The sequence below is a fragment of the Macrotis lagotis genome, chromosome 1 (genome assembly GCF_037893015.1).
Source record: "Macrotis lagotis isolate mMagLag1 chromosome 1, bilby.v1.9.chrom.fasta, whole genome shotgun sequence".
In the NCBI taxonomy this organism is placed as follows: Eukaryota; Metazoa; Chordata; class Mammalia; order Peramelemorphia; family Peramelidae; genus Macrotis; species Macrotis lagotis.
Genome location: NC_133658.1, coordinates 160,308,199 through 160,326,123, shown reverse-complemented (window position 1 = coordinate 160,326,123; position 17,925 = coordinate 160,308,199). Strand labels below are relative to the sequence as shown.

Sequence of the window (17,925 nt, the reverse complement as noted above, 5' to 3'; positions counted from 1 at the left end):
CATAGACTCTATCCACGGACTCTATCCACAGTGCATGGCTTCTCATATACACACATATATAGACTCTACCCACAGTGTATGGCTTCTCATATGTCTACATACACACATGTGCACAGACTCTACACACGGTGTATGGCTTCTCATCTATACACGTACATAGACTCTACCCAGTGCATGGCTTCTCATATACACACATGTACACAGCCTCCTCCCCACAGTGCGTGGCTTCTCATGTCTACACACACGTGCACACTCTCCCCACAGTGCATGGCTTTTCATCTACACAAGTACATAGACTCTCCCCACAGTGCACGGCTTCTCATCTACACACATGTACACAGCCTCCTCCCCACCGCGCGTGGCTCATGTCTACACACACGTGTCAACAGCCTCCCCCACGGGCCGTAGTCATAGGAGTTGCTGAGTTTGCCCCAGGGCAGGCGGGCCGCGGGGCTCGGGGCTCCCGGCCCGGGGCAGGCGGGGCTCGGGGCTCGGGGCTCCCGGCCCGGGGCAGGCGGGGCTCGGGGCTCGGGGCTCCCGGCCCGGGGCAGGCGGGGCTCGGGGCTCCTGGCCCAGGGCAGGCGGGGCTCGGGGCTCGGGGCTCCCGGCCCAGGGCAGGCGGGGCTCGGGGCTCGGGCGCAGGCCCGGCCACAGGGCACACACGGCCCCAGGCAGCGGCAGGGCCGGGCCGGGCCAGGCCGCCCGCGGCAGCTCCCAAGCCCCGGGGCTGGGGGGCTGCGGGCTGGGTCCGAGGGCGCCCCCGCCCCCCGCCCGCAGGGCCCCGGGTGGTGCCGGCGGGCCGGGCCGGGGCGGCGGGGCACCTCGCCTCCCGGGGCCGCCACTTACGTTGCGGACCGTCAGCGCCCAGCGGCCCGGCTCCGGGACGGCCCCGGCGGCCCCGCACAGCCAGCACAGCACGGCGGGCAGCAGCGGCAGCGCGCGGCGGCCGGCCGGGGCCCGGGGGGCGCGGCGGGCGCGGAGGGCACGGGGGGCGCGGTCCGGCGGGGCGAGGCGCGGCCCCCAGTGTCGGCGGGCGGCGGCCATGTTGATGCGAAGGCCTCACCTGCCGCCCGCGTGACGTCCGCGCCGCCCCGCCCCCTCCGGCCCTCACCTGCCACGCGGCGGCCCCGCCCCCGAGCCGCCGGCCTCCCCCCGGGGCGGGGGCGGGCGGCGCGGCGGGGGCGGGGGGGCGCGGCGCGGCGGGGGGGGGGGGCGGCGGGCGGGGCCGGGGCGGCGGGGGGGCGGGGGCGGGGCTCGAGGGGGCTGCGCGGCGGGGGGCGGGGGGGGCGGGGCTCGAGGGGGGCTGCGCGGCGGGGGGCGGGGCTCGGGGCGGAGGGGGCGGCGAGGCGGGGGGCGGGGCTCGGGGCGGAGGGGGCGGCGCGGCGGGGGCGGGGCTCGGGGCGGAGGGGGCGGCGCGGCGGGGGGCGGGGCTCGGGGCGGGGGCGGTGCGGCGGGGGCGGGGCTCGAGGGGGCTGCGCGGCGGGGGCGGGGCTCGGGGCGGAGGGGGCGGCGCGGCGGGGGGCGGGGCTCGGGGCGTGGGGGGGGCGGCGCGGCGGGGGCGGCGCGGCTGCCCCTAGGCCCCGGCCCCGTCCCGGGTCCCGCACTGCAGGCCCGTGCGGGGCGGCGGCGGCGTCCGGAGGCCGGAGCCGCGAAGGCCGACCCCGAAGTGCGAGCGCGGCGCTCGGCGGGGAAGCGCGGGAGCCCCCGGGAACACTTGACATCGGCCCGAGGAGGCCGGCGTCAGCCGCTGCCCCAGCGCCCGGCCGGGCCGGGAAAGCCGCCCCCCGCCGCGCGACACCCCGCAGTCTTAGCCGTCCGTCCGCCGACTTCTGAGCAAACACGAAGCAGGAATCAGGGCGGCCAGGAAGTGGCGAGGGCCCCCGGGCTGGAAGCGCCGCCGCGGCCCTGCCAGCTCACGAGTGCCGGGGCCGCGCCGGGGCCGCGCCCGCAGCGCCGAGCACCCGAACAGGTGCCGAAGCGGCGCCGGCGCGCGTGTCTGCGAAGGGCCGCCCGCCTGTCACTTACGGATGGCTTCGTGAAGCCGGCCCACCGGCCACCCCCGTGTTTCCTGCCTTTCTCCATCCATCTGCCTCTCATTCCTTTCTTACTCCAGCCCAGCCAAGCCTAATTCCTCCACTCTGGTCTTCCTTTGTCTTTAATTTTATTTGTTTACCTATTTACCATTGATGTGTAATTGTATTGCATACATAAATAGTATATAGGCATACAAAAGCAACCACACATCAATACTAAGTTGGTGAACAAATAAAGCCAATCACACAGTAGGTAAGAAATGGTAAATAAGTAAGTCAATAAAATCATAATCACACATAAAGAGTAAATAGATAAGCAAAGGAAACCAAACACAACCACATATACACAGTAAGCAGGTAAACAAAACCATAATCACACAATCATACATAAATAAATAGGTAAACAAATAGGTAAACAATAGGTTTAAATTAATAGGTAAACAAATAGGTAAACAGGTAAATAGGTAAACAAAACTAACTAAGGAATAAATGACTCCTTGGTACAGAGAGGTTTATCCAAAGTTGCTTGTATGTATTGAAGACAAGATTTGAATCTAGGTTTTTCTGACTTAAAGGCTGTCCCTCAGAGCACTAATTATGCTCCCTCTCTAATATTTAAACAAAAAACAGAGTTGAAAACCTCTTTTGACCAGCCACCAGGACTGGTTATCATTCTATGCCTTTTTTCTCCATCCTGAGTTCATTTTTTTTTTTTATTTAAGGCAATGGGGTTAAGTGGCTTGCCCAAGACCACACAGCTAGGTAATTATTAAGTGTCTGAGGTCAGATTTGAACCCAGGTACTCCTGACTCCAAGGCCAGTGCTCTATCCACTGCATCACTTAGCTGCCTCCTAAGTGTTTTTCTTTAAGGAGATGAATCACATATTTCTTCATGGGTCCTCTGGATTCCATCAACCAGAGTTAATTTTTTCAAAATTGTTTTCCTTTATAATTATTTCATTTGCCCAAGTTCATAAAAAATTTTTTTCCCAGTTTACCCCCCAAAGCTACCTTTTCCAACATATAAGTCACCAAATTATTAAGAAAAAAAGAGACTTTTGCAGCTAAGGGTAGGCAACTTATTTTTTTAATCACTTTGCTTCATTACTTTCCAATTAAATGTCAAAAAATTTTAATTAAATTTTTTAAATTTCATTTTTACTAGCTGTGTGACCTTGGGCAAGTCACTTAACCCCATTGCTCTGCAAAAAAACAACAAAAATATATGCCCAGATATAAATTTTTTTGTTTTAAATTCTTCCTTTCCCCCCATCATGAAAAAACAAGCAACTTGATATTTATGAAGGCAAAATAATAAAAGAGCTGATGAGCTTAGTCATCTTTGTTTGTGCCCTACTTCCAAGGCACTTGGCCATGATGAGCTACTTCCGTGTGAAGACTTGCCCTCTATAAAATCACTTACCACTGCTTTCCCCTGGGAAGAATTGTAATAAGAATTCAGTCCATTCTTTTAAAGAAAATAAGCATCCCTTATTTATCCCTGGAGTCATTGGTGAATTCTTCACTTTTGCTCAACCCAAACTTCATCAATACCTATTATTATACTTGTGAAGAGGACAGATAAGTAGGACTGTGATTAGAGAACTAGTACTGGAGTCCAGTAGATTTATCTTCCTAAGTTAAAATCTGCCCTCAGACATATAGCTATGTGATCTTGAGCAAGTCACAACCCTGATTGCCTCAGTCCCTCATTTGTACAATGAACTGGAGAATGAAATGGCAAACCATTCCAGTATGTCTGTCCCCCCCAAAATGGGGTCACCAAGAATCAGATCTGACTGAAAAATGACTCAACAATAACAACTTCCTGATTAGTTGTCCTAAATACTTGATTTAGATTTGTAAGCTTCCATCGTAAATCAGCAGGATCAATGAACAAAATAACTCCAACAACTATGAACAGAGGAAAAGTTCATGATTATAAATATAACTCACATTCTTTTCTGTGGTTCATTTTAATATGGAGGTAAACTTAGTTTCACAAATGATATGCCAATCAAGTGCATTCTAATAGGTCCTATCCAGATTTGAATATGTTTTTGACAATGGACTATATATCGTCTGAAGAACAGCCTAAATTAACAAGTATGGGCTTTTTTTTTGTTTTTGTTTGGTTTTTTTGACCCCAGCACCATCCGTATGTAGGGTTTATAATTTACATTAAAGTGAAATCATGAATTTTTGAAGTTTGACATATATATACATATATATGTATATATATATATATAACTAAATTGTGTTCTAGTAGGAAAAGCATTGAACTTGGGATCAGAAGACCTTGTTTAACTCCCAATTTCTTTCTTTCTTTCTTTCTTTCTTTCTTCCTTCCTTCCTTTCTTTCTTTCTTTCTTTCTTTCTTCTTTTTTTTTCAGGTTTTTGCAAGGCAGTGGGGTTTGTTTGCCCAAGGCTACACAGCTAGGTAATTATTAAGTGTCCAAGGCCGGATTTGAGCTCAGGTCCTCCTGGCTCCAGGACTGGTGCTCTCTACCCACTGTGCCACCTGGCCACTCCATCTCCCAATTTCTTAACAAGCCTTCACCTGTGTCAATTTCAGTTTCCTCATCTGTAAAATGAAATCCTACAAGGTTGCTGTTACAAATATCAAATGAAATAATGTATATAAAATATTTTTTTAATGCTGAAGCACTATATTATTAAGTATTATAGTCTCTCTAACCTATAAATTGAGCAGGGGAAGTACAGGAAATTTAGACGACTTAGCCAGGGTCAATAATCTTTCCAGAAACTGAGATTTTTTTAGGTCAAAGTTCTTTATTTTTTTTCCATAGTAGATCATATTATTCACTAACATGAAGATGAGTGGTAAATCAAGAGTAGCAGTGGATTTTCATTATCATTGGCATCTGCAACAAAGGTATAGTCAAGAATATGAAACATTGCGACACTGCAATTTGATCTGTCAATTGGAGATGTCCTTATATCTGACTTTCTCCCAGAGATGATGGGCACTACCTTTCATAGGAAATACAGTTTTTTTTCCCTCTCAAAAACTGTTTGTTTGATGATGGGAGTAGTTTTATTAATTGCACAGAGAACTTGAAAGATTTTCAAGCTTTTGGTGATATAACTAAGAATAAATTGATTGTTCACAGTTAACCAATTATATGTAGCTTCTGGTATACTTAAGGAAAAACTCCTATGTAAGAATTTTAAAATACTGTGTACATGTTTTTGTAATGATTTCAAATACTTGGTTCAATGAAGATGCCTAAAATTGACCAATAGATTAAAAAATAGTATATCAAGTACTATGCAAACCTCATAAAATTACATGAAGTCCAACTTTTATTACTAAAGTTTGGACCTGGTCACACTGCCATTTGAAGTCACACTTTCGGCAGCTAGGGAAGCAATCCAGAGAATTTCAGACTGAGCACCCTCTAGTGACCAAAGGTAGGGGTTTCTACAGTCTTTATCAAAATCACTCTCTGGTAGGCAGCTCACATATTTCATTCCCTCTCTAAATAATGAAATTATAAACTGTCTTTCTGTGAGCTTGAGGAAGGGAACATATAAATTATATAACACCTTTTTTCATTTAGAATAAAAGCTATAAGTCTATAGTTTTATTTAAATTTTCTCTTCAAAATTCATCATCTCACTCTAGATAATTAGAAGCTGACATCCCGAAGGTTCTCTCCATTGTTAACATTCTAAGAAGTCTTATTTCTAACAGATATATAATACACAAAGGTGGTACTTTTTAGAGTTGCAATGACATCTCAGATTTAATGCAGTTTGTACTTATATAGCGTATTGCCAATTATTATGTAGCCTAAATAGTAATTGCTTAATTTCCACACCAATGACTTTTTGGGTGATGAAAAAATATCTATAAAAGCTGACATGTTACAGTAAAACTATTTCTAGAGTATAACAAAATGTTACCAGAAGATGGCAGTAGAAGAATGTATTTCCTTTGTATTTTGGATTATGCATGTAAAACCATTCACTACTCTTAACAAAAATCTGTAGGCTTCACCGGACAGCCAAGGGTGATCTTGATTTAAAAAAAAGTTAAAAAATTTTTCCCTACATAGAAAGACAATAAATTGGGCCAGGAATTGAATGGGAGGAGGAAAGTGTGTTTGAATGCTTTGAGGAGGTTGGAGAGTGCTATTAATGACATCAAATTTCCCCCTGAAAAGATGGCCCTTCTTTTCAACAAAAACATCATTCAAATTAAGCTTAATAAATGTTTCTTGACTTAGCCTGACTTGACTATATGACTTCAAGACATAGGAGATGACAATCTCCAATGGGAAAGGTACAAGGTGGAGATGAGTAGTATGTGACCTCTTACCAATGAAGAACTACAATGGTGGCATCCATAGAGGAAGAAATCCTAGTTCAGAAGTTAGAGAGCTTGAATTCACATGCTACTTCTGGTTCTTTCTACCTATGTGACCTTGAACAGGTGACTTAATGTCCCTAGGTCCCAATTTTATTAATTGTAAAGTGCGAGGATTGGATTATCTGGCTTCTGAGGTCCCTTTCTGATCTAGATTTATGATCCAATACACAATTGTGAGTGGTTTAAAGGATAGGTATGACCAGAAAAAAATTAGGTATGACCAGAAAAAAAGCAAAACAATTCATGTGTTGAGAGTGAAGGATAGACTCCATGTTCTATTGGTAATCATGTAATATCAGGAGATTTAGAGGACATGAGTAGTTGTAGACAGGAGTTGCACAGAATTATAGGATGTGAATTGGTTGTAACTACCACATGAATTGGAAAGAGTACCACATTTTTGAGGCCCTCCAAAAGTAACCCAAGTATTATCTATAATAATAATCATCAATAAGCATTTATTAAGCACTCATGATATACCAAGTATCAAGTGCTAAGGATATAAAGAAATGTAGGAACATTGTCCTTGAGCCCAGGAAGCTCACATTTTATATATGGGGAGGCAAATAATGATGTACATGCAAGCTACATACAGAGCAAATAGAAGGTAATCCCAGAGCAAAGGCATTGGGTGAGTGGAGTGGAGTGAAAGGGATAGGGAAATTATCTCCATAGAGAGGAAGGATTTGACATGATTCTTGAAAGAAAACAGGGAAGCCAAGAGGTATAGGGGACACTCAGCACAAGGCATGGGGTTGGGAGATTTTTCACATGTGAGAACAGCAAGAAGGCTGATGTTATAGGAGATATTTTATTCAGGAACTATGGAGTGTTTGAAGCAAATGTATTTTGTTTTTTAAATATGTATAATTTTTAGTTCACTTTATTTTGGCAAGATAGACTAGAAAGGATAGTTTCTCATAACATTCCTATTGGGAGTCTTGAGAAGTTAAAAAAAAGATAAAAGCAAAACTGGAGAAGCACAATTCCAACATAGTTCATTACTGAAACTTCCAACCAAAAATTAAAGGTTCCATTTTCCCATACTCTTGGGAGCATTTTGGAGCAGTTAACAGAAGTTAGTCTGCTATTTGTATTGATTCTCTTCCTGTTTAAACCATTTCCTCACTGACTCAGCAAATAGCCATATTTTGACTTGCTTTGTTCTTTGACCAAAAGAGAGTCACAAAAAGGTCACAAAAGTTTATGAACAAGGAATAAACAGCTTCTCTCACTGCTAGATGACAAAGTTGATAAATAATATGCTGCCACAAGCTTACAGACAGAGTGGACTTCAACTCAATTTATATAGACTCCTTGAAGATAGGAAAATCTCTAGACACTATCACACAGACTCACAATAAGGAAAGCATTTTCTTGCTGTTGCTGGGCTTCTCTCTTGGAGAACTACTCTCTGGTCTTTGATCTGTGCAGAAGGAGAAGGCCACCCTCTAGCTACATTTCTTCTAAGATCTCTTTCCTAGACCCCACTTGGACCCCCACTTCATAGCCTCAAATCCAAATGGCAAAGATACCAACATTTGACACAATCCTCTGTCAGATGTAACATCAAGAGGAGCTAGAACCAGGCATAGTAATAGCTAGCATTTAATAGCATTGTAAGGTTTACAAAACACTTTACAAATATTAGTTCACTTAAACCATCAACAAGCATTATATTCAATGGGGAGAGGGGAGAGGCATTCCCAATAAGATCAGGGGTGAAACAAGGGTGCCCATTATCACCACTACTATTCAATATTGTATTCGAAATGTTAGCATCAGCAATTAGAGAAGAAAAAGAAATTGAAGGAATTAGAATTGGGAAGGAAGAGACAAAACTCTCACTCTTTGCAGATGACATGATGGTCTACCTAGAGAATCCCAAGAAATCATCCAAAAAACTACTGGAAACAATTAGCAATTTTAGCAAAGTTGCAGGTTATAAAATAAACCCTCATAAATCCTTAACTTTTCTATATATGTCTAGCAAGATACAGCAGGAAGAGCTAGAAAAAGAAATCCCATTCAAAGTAACCTCAGACAATATAAAATACTCGGGAGTCTATTTGCCAAGACAGATTCAGAATCTTTTTGAAAACAATTATAAAACACTTCTCACAAATATTAAATCATATTTAAATAACTGGGCAAATATCAACTGCTCATGGATAGGTAGAGCTAATATAATAAAAATGACAATTCCACCAAAACTAAACTATCTGTTTAGTGCCCTACCAATCAAAATTCCAAAAAATTACTTTAATGAGTTAGAAAAAATTGTAAGTAAATTCATATGGAGAAATAAAAAGTCAAGAATTGCCAGGAGCTTAATGAAAAAAAGTGCAAAAGAAGGTGGCTTAGCCCTAGCTGATCTAAAATTATCTTATAAAGCATCAGTCATCAAAACTGTTTGGTATTGGCTAAGAAATAGAGTGGTGGACCAGTGGAATAGACTAGATGTAAAAGCAGGAGATGATTATAGTAATCTGCTGTTTGATAAACCCAAAGAGTCCAGCCATTGGGATAAAAAGTCCCTCTTTGATAAAAAGAAAACTGCGGGGATAATTGGAAATTAGTATGGAAGAAACTTAGATTTAGAACAACACCTCACACCCTTTACCAAGATAAGATCCAATTGGTTACAGGACTTAGACATAAAAAAAAACCAATACTATAAGCAAATTAGATCAGGGACTAGTTTACCTGTCAGATCTATGGAAAGGGGAGCAGTTAATGACTAAGGAAGAGTTGGAGAACATCACCAAAAACCAATTAGATGATTTCGATTACATTAAATTATAAAGCTTTTGCACAGATAAAACCACTGTATCCTAGATCAAAAGAAATGTAGTAAATTGGGAACCAATCTTTACAACTAATGATTCTGACAAAGGACTCATTTCTAAAATATACAGAGAACTGAGTCATATTTTTAAAACAAAAATCCATCCCCCAATTGACAAATGGTCAAAGGATATGCAAAGGCAATTTACAGATGAGGAGATCAAAACAATTCATAGCCATATGAAAAAATGCTCTAAATCATTAATTATTAGAGAAATGCAAATTAAAGCTTCTCTGAGGTACCACCTCACACCTCTCAGATTGGCCAATATAACCAGAAAGGATAATGATTATTGTTGGAAGGGATGTAGGAAATCTCGGACACTATTACACTGTTGGTGGAGCTGTGAACTCATCCAACCCTTCTGGAGAGCTATTTGGAACTATGCCCAAAGGGCAACAAAAATGTGCATACCCTTTGACCCAGCAATACCACTACTGGGTCTATATCCTGAAGAGATGAAGAAAAAAGGTAAAAACATTACTTGTACAAAAATATTTATAGCAGCCCTGTTTGTGGTGGCAAAGAATTGGAAATCAAGTAAATGTCCTTCAATTGGGGAATGGCTTAGCAAACTGTGGTATATGTATGTCATGGAGTACTATTGTTCTATTAGAAACCAGGAGGGATGGGATTTCAGGGAAGCCTGGAGGGATTTGCATGAACTGATGCTGAGTGAGATGAGCAGAACCAGAAAAACACTACATCCTAACAGCAACATGGGAGTGAGGATCAACCTTGAAGGACTTGCTCATTCCATCAGTGCAACAATCGGGAGCAATTTTGGGCTGTCTGCAAAGGAGAGTGCCATCTGTATCCAGATAAGGAGCTGTGGAGTTTGAACAAAGTTCAAGGACTATTCCCTTTAATTTAGAATAAAACAGATATCTTATTGTCTGATCTTGTTACCTCTTAGAATTCTTGTGTCTTCTCTCAGGATATGATTTCTCTCTCATCACACCCAATTTGGATCAAGGTACAACATGGAAACAAAGTAAAGACTGACAGAGTGATTTCTGTGGGGGGGGGGGGAAGTAAGATTAGGGGGAAAAATTGTAAAACTCAAATAATATCTTTAATAAAAATTAATAAAAAAACATATTATTTCAATTGATCCTTCAGAAACCCTGGAAGGTAGGGGCTAATATTATCCTCATTATCTAGATGAGGATACCTTTGACAAAAGTGTAATGATTTGCCTGTGGTAACAGCATAATAAGTATCTGAGTGTGAATTTGAACTTACATCATCCTGACTCGAGGACCAGTAGTATATACATTATACCATTTACCTATAAATATATAAGTTCCTTGAAAATAAAAACTTTTTTATTTTGTCTTTCCCTTCCCAGGATCTAGCATAGTGTCTTACATATAATAAATGCTTCGATGATTGCCAAATTAAATCAGATTGATCCTTAGAGATCAGGACTGGTTGCACCTCTACAAATTATTTTTTGAAATGAAGGACACAGTCTTTCCCAGTTTAAATCTGGCTTCAGACACATGCTAGTTGTGTGACCCTGGACAAGTTACTTAACCCTGTTTACCTCAGTTTCCTCATCTGTAAAATGAACTAGAGAAGGAAATGACAAACCATTCCTGTACCTTTGTCAAGAAAACCCCAAATATGGTCATAAAAAGTCAGACAAGACTGAAACTGCTGAACAACAATATAAGGTAGAAAAATTCTAAGTGTTGGTATAGAAATCCACATTAAACATTCAATATATAACACTTCAATATATAACACTTCAAGATTGCAAGCTGTCTACTGCATATACAGTGTGTGTGTGTGTGTGTGTGTGTGTGTGTGTGTGTGTGTGTGTGTGTGTATTCTCATTTGATCTTCAAAAAGACCTGGTAAGTAGGCACTATCATAATCCTAATTTTAGAAAATGAAGAAACTGAGATTGAAAGGTTACCTAGAGTTAGTGATTATCTGAGGCAGGATTTGAATCTGAATCTTCCTCATTCCAAGTCTAGCACTCTTGTACTTTATCCACTATACCACATCACTGCCTCCAAAATTGTGTAGGTTTTAGAGCAGGAAAGAAGATTTGAGATCATCTAATTTAGTCCCTTTCTTTATAGCTAAGAACATTAGGACCCCAAATCTTTTAGATGGCTTCATCAACATCACACAAGGAATAAGTCTAATTAGCAGAACTTCAATTCAAACTCAGATCAATTCCTAAAGTAAGTTGAAGTCATGGAAAGAGAATATTTTCTTTAACTCAGAAGATGAGAAAGTAATTAAGACTAGCTTCATCTATATATAAAGTTTATTTTATAGAAATATACACTTCAGGGGCAGCTAGGTGGAGCAGTGCATGCAGCACTGGCCCTGGAGTCAGTAGTACCTGAGTTCAAGTCCAACCTCAGACACTTAATAATTACCAAGCTGTGTGGCCTTGGGCAAGCCACTTAACTCAATTGCCTTGCAAAAACCTAAAAAAAACCAAACAAACAAAAAAGAAATATATACTGCAAACATCTTCAAGCTAGTTTACAGAAATGAGAATTGTTTGTGAATTCCGAATTTTAAATGACTTGAAATATTTCCAAAAAATAAAAAATAAAATGCAAACTTCTTTCTTCTTATGTAAAAAGGAAATGAAAAAAATACCTCACATATTGTAGAAACCAAGGTCATTGATTGCCCATTCTGGTTAGTTTATATAACCCATGTGACATGGTAGTTGCAATGAGTATCTCTTTTTTATTATTTTAATATCTCAAGTAAAGACTAGTCATTCAGTTGTTGAATGTTGTATTCACCTTTCAGTCTAGTGACTTCACCTATGTTCTGTAAGTAGGTTCCTACCATTTAAAGTCTTATATAAGTCACTCAAGCCCATTGCCTTGCAAATTTTTTTTAAAGTCTTATATAAGAAATTCAATGACATAAAGGAACCAGCAATGAATAAAAATGTTAAAACCTCTTAAGTGTTATGAAGGCTAGGAAAGTCAGCCATGAAGTACTGAGTACTGTATTTTTCATTTTTTTAATGTTTTTCAATACTTTAGGTTATGAAATCAAATTACTACCTGAAGGATAAGGACCTCTTTTCTTCTATATTGCTCTTACAAATGCAAGAAACTTTGCACAAAATAGGCATTCACTAAATATATAAGTTAATGAGACCACCTGGGTGTTTCAATGACAAAGAAAGGCAACAACTTAAAGGACCTTTTAGAAAGATTGTCATACTTCATATATACATATAATGGGTATCTTATTTCTTATATTCTTAATGAATGGAGCAGGGAGGGGAAAAGAGAGAGACTCTTATAGACTCAATTAAATCAGTATTTTATGAGTACTTTAAGTGACTTCCCAAGGTTTCACAGATAATCATGCTTATGATAATAGTTTTTATTTATACAGGACTTTAAGATTGACAAAGCCATTTAGATGTGTTATCTCATTAAAATCTAAAAAAACCCTATTATTATCCTTATTATTACAACTTCCATTCTATAGATGATTCACACACAGAGACATACAGCTACTAAGGATCTAAAGCTCGATTCTGAAGAGTTCTAATTCTCCCTCAAAAGTCTATTCTGGGGACAGCTAGGTGGCACAGTGGATAGAGCACCAGCCCTAGAGTCAGGAGGACCTGAGTTCAAATACAATCTCAGATGCTTAATAATTGCCTAGCTGTGTGACCTTGGGCAAGTCACTTAACCCCATTTGCCTTGCAAAAACCTATTTATTTATTCCAGGCAATTAGCTAACCATCTGTCTGAATTTTTATTCAGATGTCTACCAAAATCAAACGATACTTATAAGCTCATTTCCTTGTCTGACTTCCTACTCAGTCTCTTTGCTGGTTCATTGTTCTTTTTTTGCTCCCTAAATGTGGGATTCTTTAAAAACTGTATCTTGACTGTCCACTCTCTACCCATTTTCAAGTAGATTTTATTATCTCCTCTACAAACAGAATTCCTAAATTTGTATTGAATCTTGAATCACTCCAGTTGGGGTGGCTAGGTGGTGCAGTGGATAGAGCACCGACCCTGGAGTCAGGAGGACCTGAGTTTAAATCTGGCCTCAGACACTTAATATTACCTAGCTGTGTGGCCTTGGGCAAGCCACTTAACCCCATTTGCCTTGCAAAAACCTAAAAAAAAAATCACTCCAGTGATATATTTCCAACTTTTAGCTGAAGAAGACCATGCCAGAATCCCCAGCATCAATGCCTAAAGGAGTGAAAACAGAACTTCAGACCTTGCTCATAGGGTAGCTGACCTTGGACATGACCTTGGTGGAACCAATGCTTGTAGAAACTGAACTAAGCTCTATCTTGCGTTCCCCCAAAATCAAGATATTTTTTATTTTTGCAGGGTAATGGGGTTAAGTGACTTGTTCAAGGTCACACAGCTAGGCAATTATTAAGTGTCTGAGGTCATATTTGAACTCAGGTCCTCCTGACTCCAGGGCCAGTGCATCGCACCATCTAGCTGCCCCCCACAAATCAATATTTCTAAGGGAGTGTGTACTTCTTAGTTGTATTTTTGTATGTCTATTCTTGCCATACCTTTGAAATAAACATCCCTTTGTAAAATCTAATTAATGCTAAGTGGTTAAATGGAAAAGCTAGTTATTGGCAGTTAATAGTGGGGTGGTCACACCTTGAAGCTGATAGTAATAGAGGAAATCCCCAAATCTCTGAGCTGTACCCTTAGAACTCTGCTGGGCAGTATAGTAGACTATGAAATAGTAAGCTCAAAAGCACACTTGCTACAAGTTCTAATATAATAATGTTCTAATAAATATATATTAATGATGTACATATTATAAAACAACAAATAAAAAAGGAAATTTTTGTTTGATAAACCAATAATTTGTTATTAATAATTTATTGACAAAACTACTGGAGTTTACTAAGCAGGGAAGTGATGTTATGTCTTTCTAGATGCAACCTACTGCTAGTGCCTTGACTCTGAAATTATCTTCCATCTATACTGTATATATATCTTTTATGTACCTGGTTATTTATTTTCATGTTGTCTACCCCTTTAGAAGGTGGACAGTATTTTTCTCTGTTTTCTTTCTTCTTTTTGGAGTTGATTCTTCTCTCATAACATGAACAATATACATATAGATTGTTTAGCATGGTTATAAATGTAGAGCCTGTATCAGATTGCTGTCAAGGGGAGGGAGGAGGCCGCGGTCATCGGCTCGGCTCTCGATGGCCGCCTCCCCGCCACCTTTCCCACGCTCCCGCCGCGCGGGGGGCTGCTGGTCCTCGTAGCAGCGTCGCGACCAGAACAATGTTGGTAATGCAGATGGTGCACTTAAACTGAGCGATTTAAAGGATTTTGAAGTAAAAAGAGCTTTTCATTCAACAATGGCAGGAAAATCATCACTTTTTAAAGTAATTCTCCTTGGAGATGGTGGCGTTGGGAAGAGCTCTCTTACGAACAAATATGTCACTAACAAATTTGAGAGCCAGTTATTCCACAATGTGTGGAATTTTTAAATAAAGACTTGGAAGTGGATGGACACTTTGTAACCATGCAGATTTGGGACACAGCAGGTCAAGAACGCTTTAGAAGTCTGCGAACACCATTTTACAGAGGCTCTGACTGTTGTCTTACTTTCAGTGTAGATGACTCTCAAAGTTTCCAGAACTTGGGCAACTGGAAGAAAGAATTCATTTATTATGCAGATGTCAAAGAGCCTGAAAGCTTTCCATTTGTGATTTTGGGTAACAAGATTGACATAAGTGAAAGACAAGTTTCCACAGAAGAATGGCCCAGGCCTGGTGTAGGGACAACGGCAACTATCCTTACTTTGAAGCATGTGCAAAAGATGCCACAAATGTTGCAGCAGCTTTTGAGGAAACTGTTAGAATAATTCTTGCTACTGAGGGTAGGTCAGATCACTTTATTCAGACAGATACTGTCAACCTTCACCGAAAGCCTAAGCCCAGTTCATCTTGTTGATTATTAAAAAGCTTTGCCAATATAGCTCTAACCAACTCATTTACAAAATGGGGCAGGAGAAATGGGAAGAAGAGGATCACAAAAAAAAAAAAGCAAGTCCAGTTCTAATAATAAAATTTAAACTAATCTATATTGTTGCTTCATTAGAAAGTGGAAGGGAAAAATATCCATTCATTGAGTAACCTATTTACTGAAGTCACATAACATTTATAAATAAAAGTGTCTCTAATAACAAATGGTTACTTAAATTTTAATGTATAACTTAAAGAGCTAATAATAAATCAAATGAATACTTTAATTAAAACAAAAACTTGAATTTCTGGAAGCACTTGTTTTTTCCCCCTAGAATTCAAAAGAACACATTTTTGTATGTATATATTTTTACAAAATTACATTTTATTCTTGGTTCTTGAAAGCACATTTAAAAAATGCTCAATATTAAAGATTTAAACCAAAAAAGTATCTTGGACTTGACACTTTACATGAAATTATTTAAATGCTTATATCTGATCTGTAAGAGTGGAATATAGTTGATTAATAAAAGGCAAAAACTTAAAAAAAGGGGGGGGAGGAGGGAAGAGAGGAAGAAAAATGTAAAACTCAAAACCTTGAAAAAAATTGGTAAAAACTACCATTGCATGTAGTTGGAAAAACAATAAAATATTTTTTTTAAAAAAGAATGTGGACATTGTTTATGCTTTTCTTCTTAGCCCCAAGACGTTAGCATACTACCTGTTGCAAAGTGTTTAATCAATGCTTGGTGATTGACAGATGTGGTCAGATATTAGCATTAGGTAAATCATTTTGGCAGGTGGGCAAAAGATGGATTGAAATGGCCAAAACCTTAAAAGAAGAAAATCAATTAAAAGGCCATTTCAGCATAGTGGATAGAGCTCCAGCCCTGGAATCAGGAGAACCTGAATTCAAATTTGACCTCAGACACTTTCATGCAACTCATTTTGATCCATCCAAAATGAAAAGGGAAGTGTCGGTGCCCCAGGCCACAAAGCCTATCGTCCACATGGTAATTGCTTCAGGGGAATTAAGGAAGATACCTCCAGAGGTAGGTATTCTGGGGCAAGAGGGGTCCTAGGTGGCAGCTGTTGGTGGTACCCGGGTAGAAGTCAGATCTTAAGCCCAGTGGGACTTACTATGTGGTCACCTGAGAATATGGATGAGTCAAAAGGTGCTTCTAGACTGAACAGGAAGACAAACAAGACACAAAGGAGCAGATTACTCTGTTATCCTGCATCACAAGAAAGGGAGGTAGGACATAGAGTAGGACCATAAGCTTCTGCATTCTGGACCCCAGGTAGAGGATACAAGAACATTCCAAGAGAGAACCAAGTGTCTTCTTTACTTCATAGGAGGGAATAATTGTCAGGGTAAAGACAGGGAAGAATAGAACCAAGATTTCTTACTCAAATGAAGGAAGAGAGCAAGGTCAAGACAAAGATCTTAGAAGTCAAAGATCTTGAAACTCTAATTATTACTTCTAGTGAGATCATGTCATATTCTAAAATCCAAGATTTGCTATTCAACATCTTGTTCTTCTTGTGGTGAAGCAATTTCAAATCTAAAATATTTCAGGACCTGCCAGCTTTGAAGATCAGGATGTGGTTTTCCTTTTCCAAGGATAGGCTCTGTGAACTGAGGGGCACCGACACTTCCCTTTTCATTTTGGATGGATCAGAATGAGTGGTATGAAAGTGTCTGAGGTAAAATTTGAATTCAGGTTCTCCTGATTCCAGAGTTGGTGCTCTATCCACTATGCTGAAATAGCCTTTTAATTGATCTTCTTGTTTTAAATAGCAGTCAATTTTGAATTGATGGGATCCTACCCTTTTTAAAAAATTTTTTTTTATCCTACACTTTTAATAAAAACTGTCTTCTCAATCCAGTTTGAATCCTTACCTTTTAGGTTCTTGAAACCAGTTTTCCTGGCAGGAACAAAGTAAAAGAAAGGTAATATAAATCTGGCCCTCTCAAAACCCCATTCCAAAAATCTAGAGTCGTGTGGGAGAAATTAATTAAGATATTGCCAAGGATGTTACATAGCAGACTGAAATGGTGAAAAAATTTGACTTTTAGCAAAACTGAAATTTCCAAGCAATTGTCCTTCCTGAGACTGAACACTCAGTAAATGACGGTAGGATTAGAGTCAGAAGACCTGGGTTTGAATAAGTGCTATAATACTAAGCAAGTCACTTATCAATCTCTGGGTCTGGTTCTTAATCTGGAAAATAAAGATGTTTTTAAGATTCCAGTGAACTCTAAATGTTATGAAATAATTATAACACATCCTGCTAGAATTCTATTTAATAGGAAAAATAAATCACAAAATCAGTTTGTGCTCAAGAAGTTTCCCTTTATCTATACCCTCACCAGTCAGAAGCAATATCTCCTTCATTCAGTGATAAATAATGTAGTAACTTACTTATATATCTCTGATACATTTATTGAATTTTAATTTGTATCAAATTTATTTGGTTAGCACCAATAGATTAGAAGCTCTTTGAAGGTAGGAACTACCTATTTTTATATTTCCAAACCCTGAAATGTCTTGAAAAAGGTAGATTAATAAATATTCTTCAATTTGAATTTTATTGAACTATTATTTACAAATGAAAGAATATTGCTTATGGTATTCCTATACCTCTTCCTCTCTATGCCCATCTCCATGAAAAAAT

General features: G+C 40.5%; 1 protein-coding gene and 1 pseudogene across 2 annotated transcripts in view; one reads left to right on the top strand and one right to left on the bottom strand.

Moving 5' to 3' along the window:
• The window catches only part of TMEM87B (transmembrane protein 87B), a 52,540-nt gene extending 51,496 nt beyond the window's left edge, over window positions 1–1,044 (bottom strand). For both annotated transcript variants that reach the window (XM_074209280.1, XM_074209279.1), the window contains exon 1: window positions 847–1,044. In XM_074209280.1, coding sequence (XP_074065381.1) covers window positions 847–1,044 — 198 coding nt within the window. The remainder of the gene's footprint in view (window positions 1–846) is intronic.
• A 13,509-nt stretch (window positions 1,045–14,553) lies between these two features.
• Window positions 14,554–15,235, top strand: LOC141514567 (ras-related protein Rab-9A-like; annotated as a pseudogene).
• The last annotated feature ends 2,690 nt before the right edge of the window (window positions 15,236–17,925 follow it).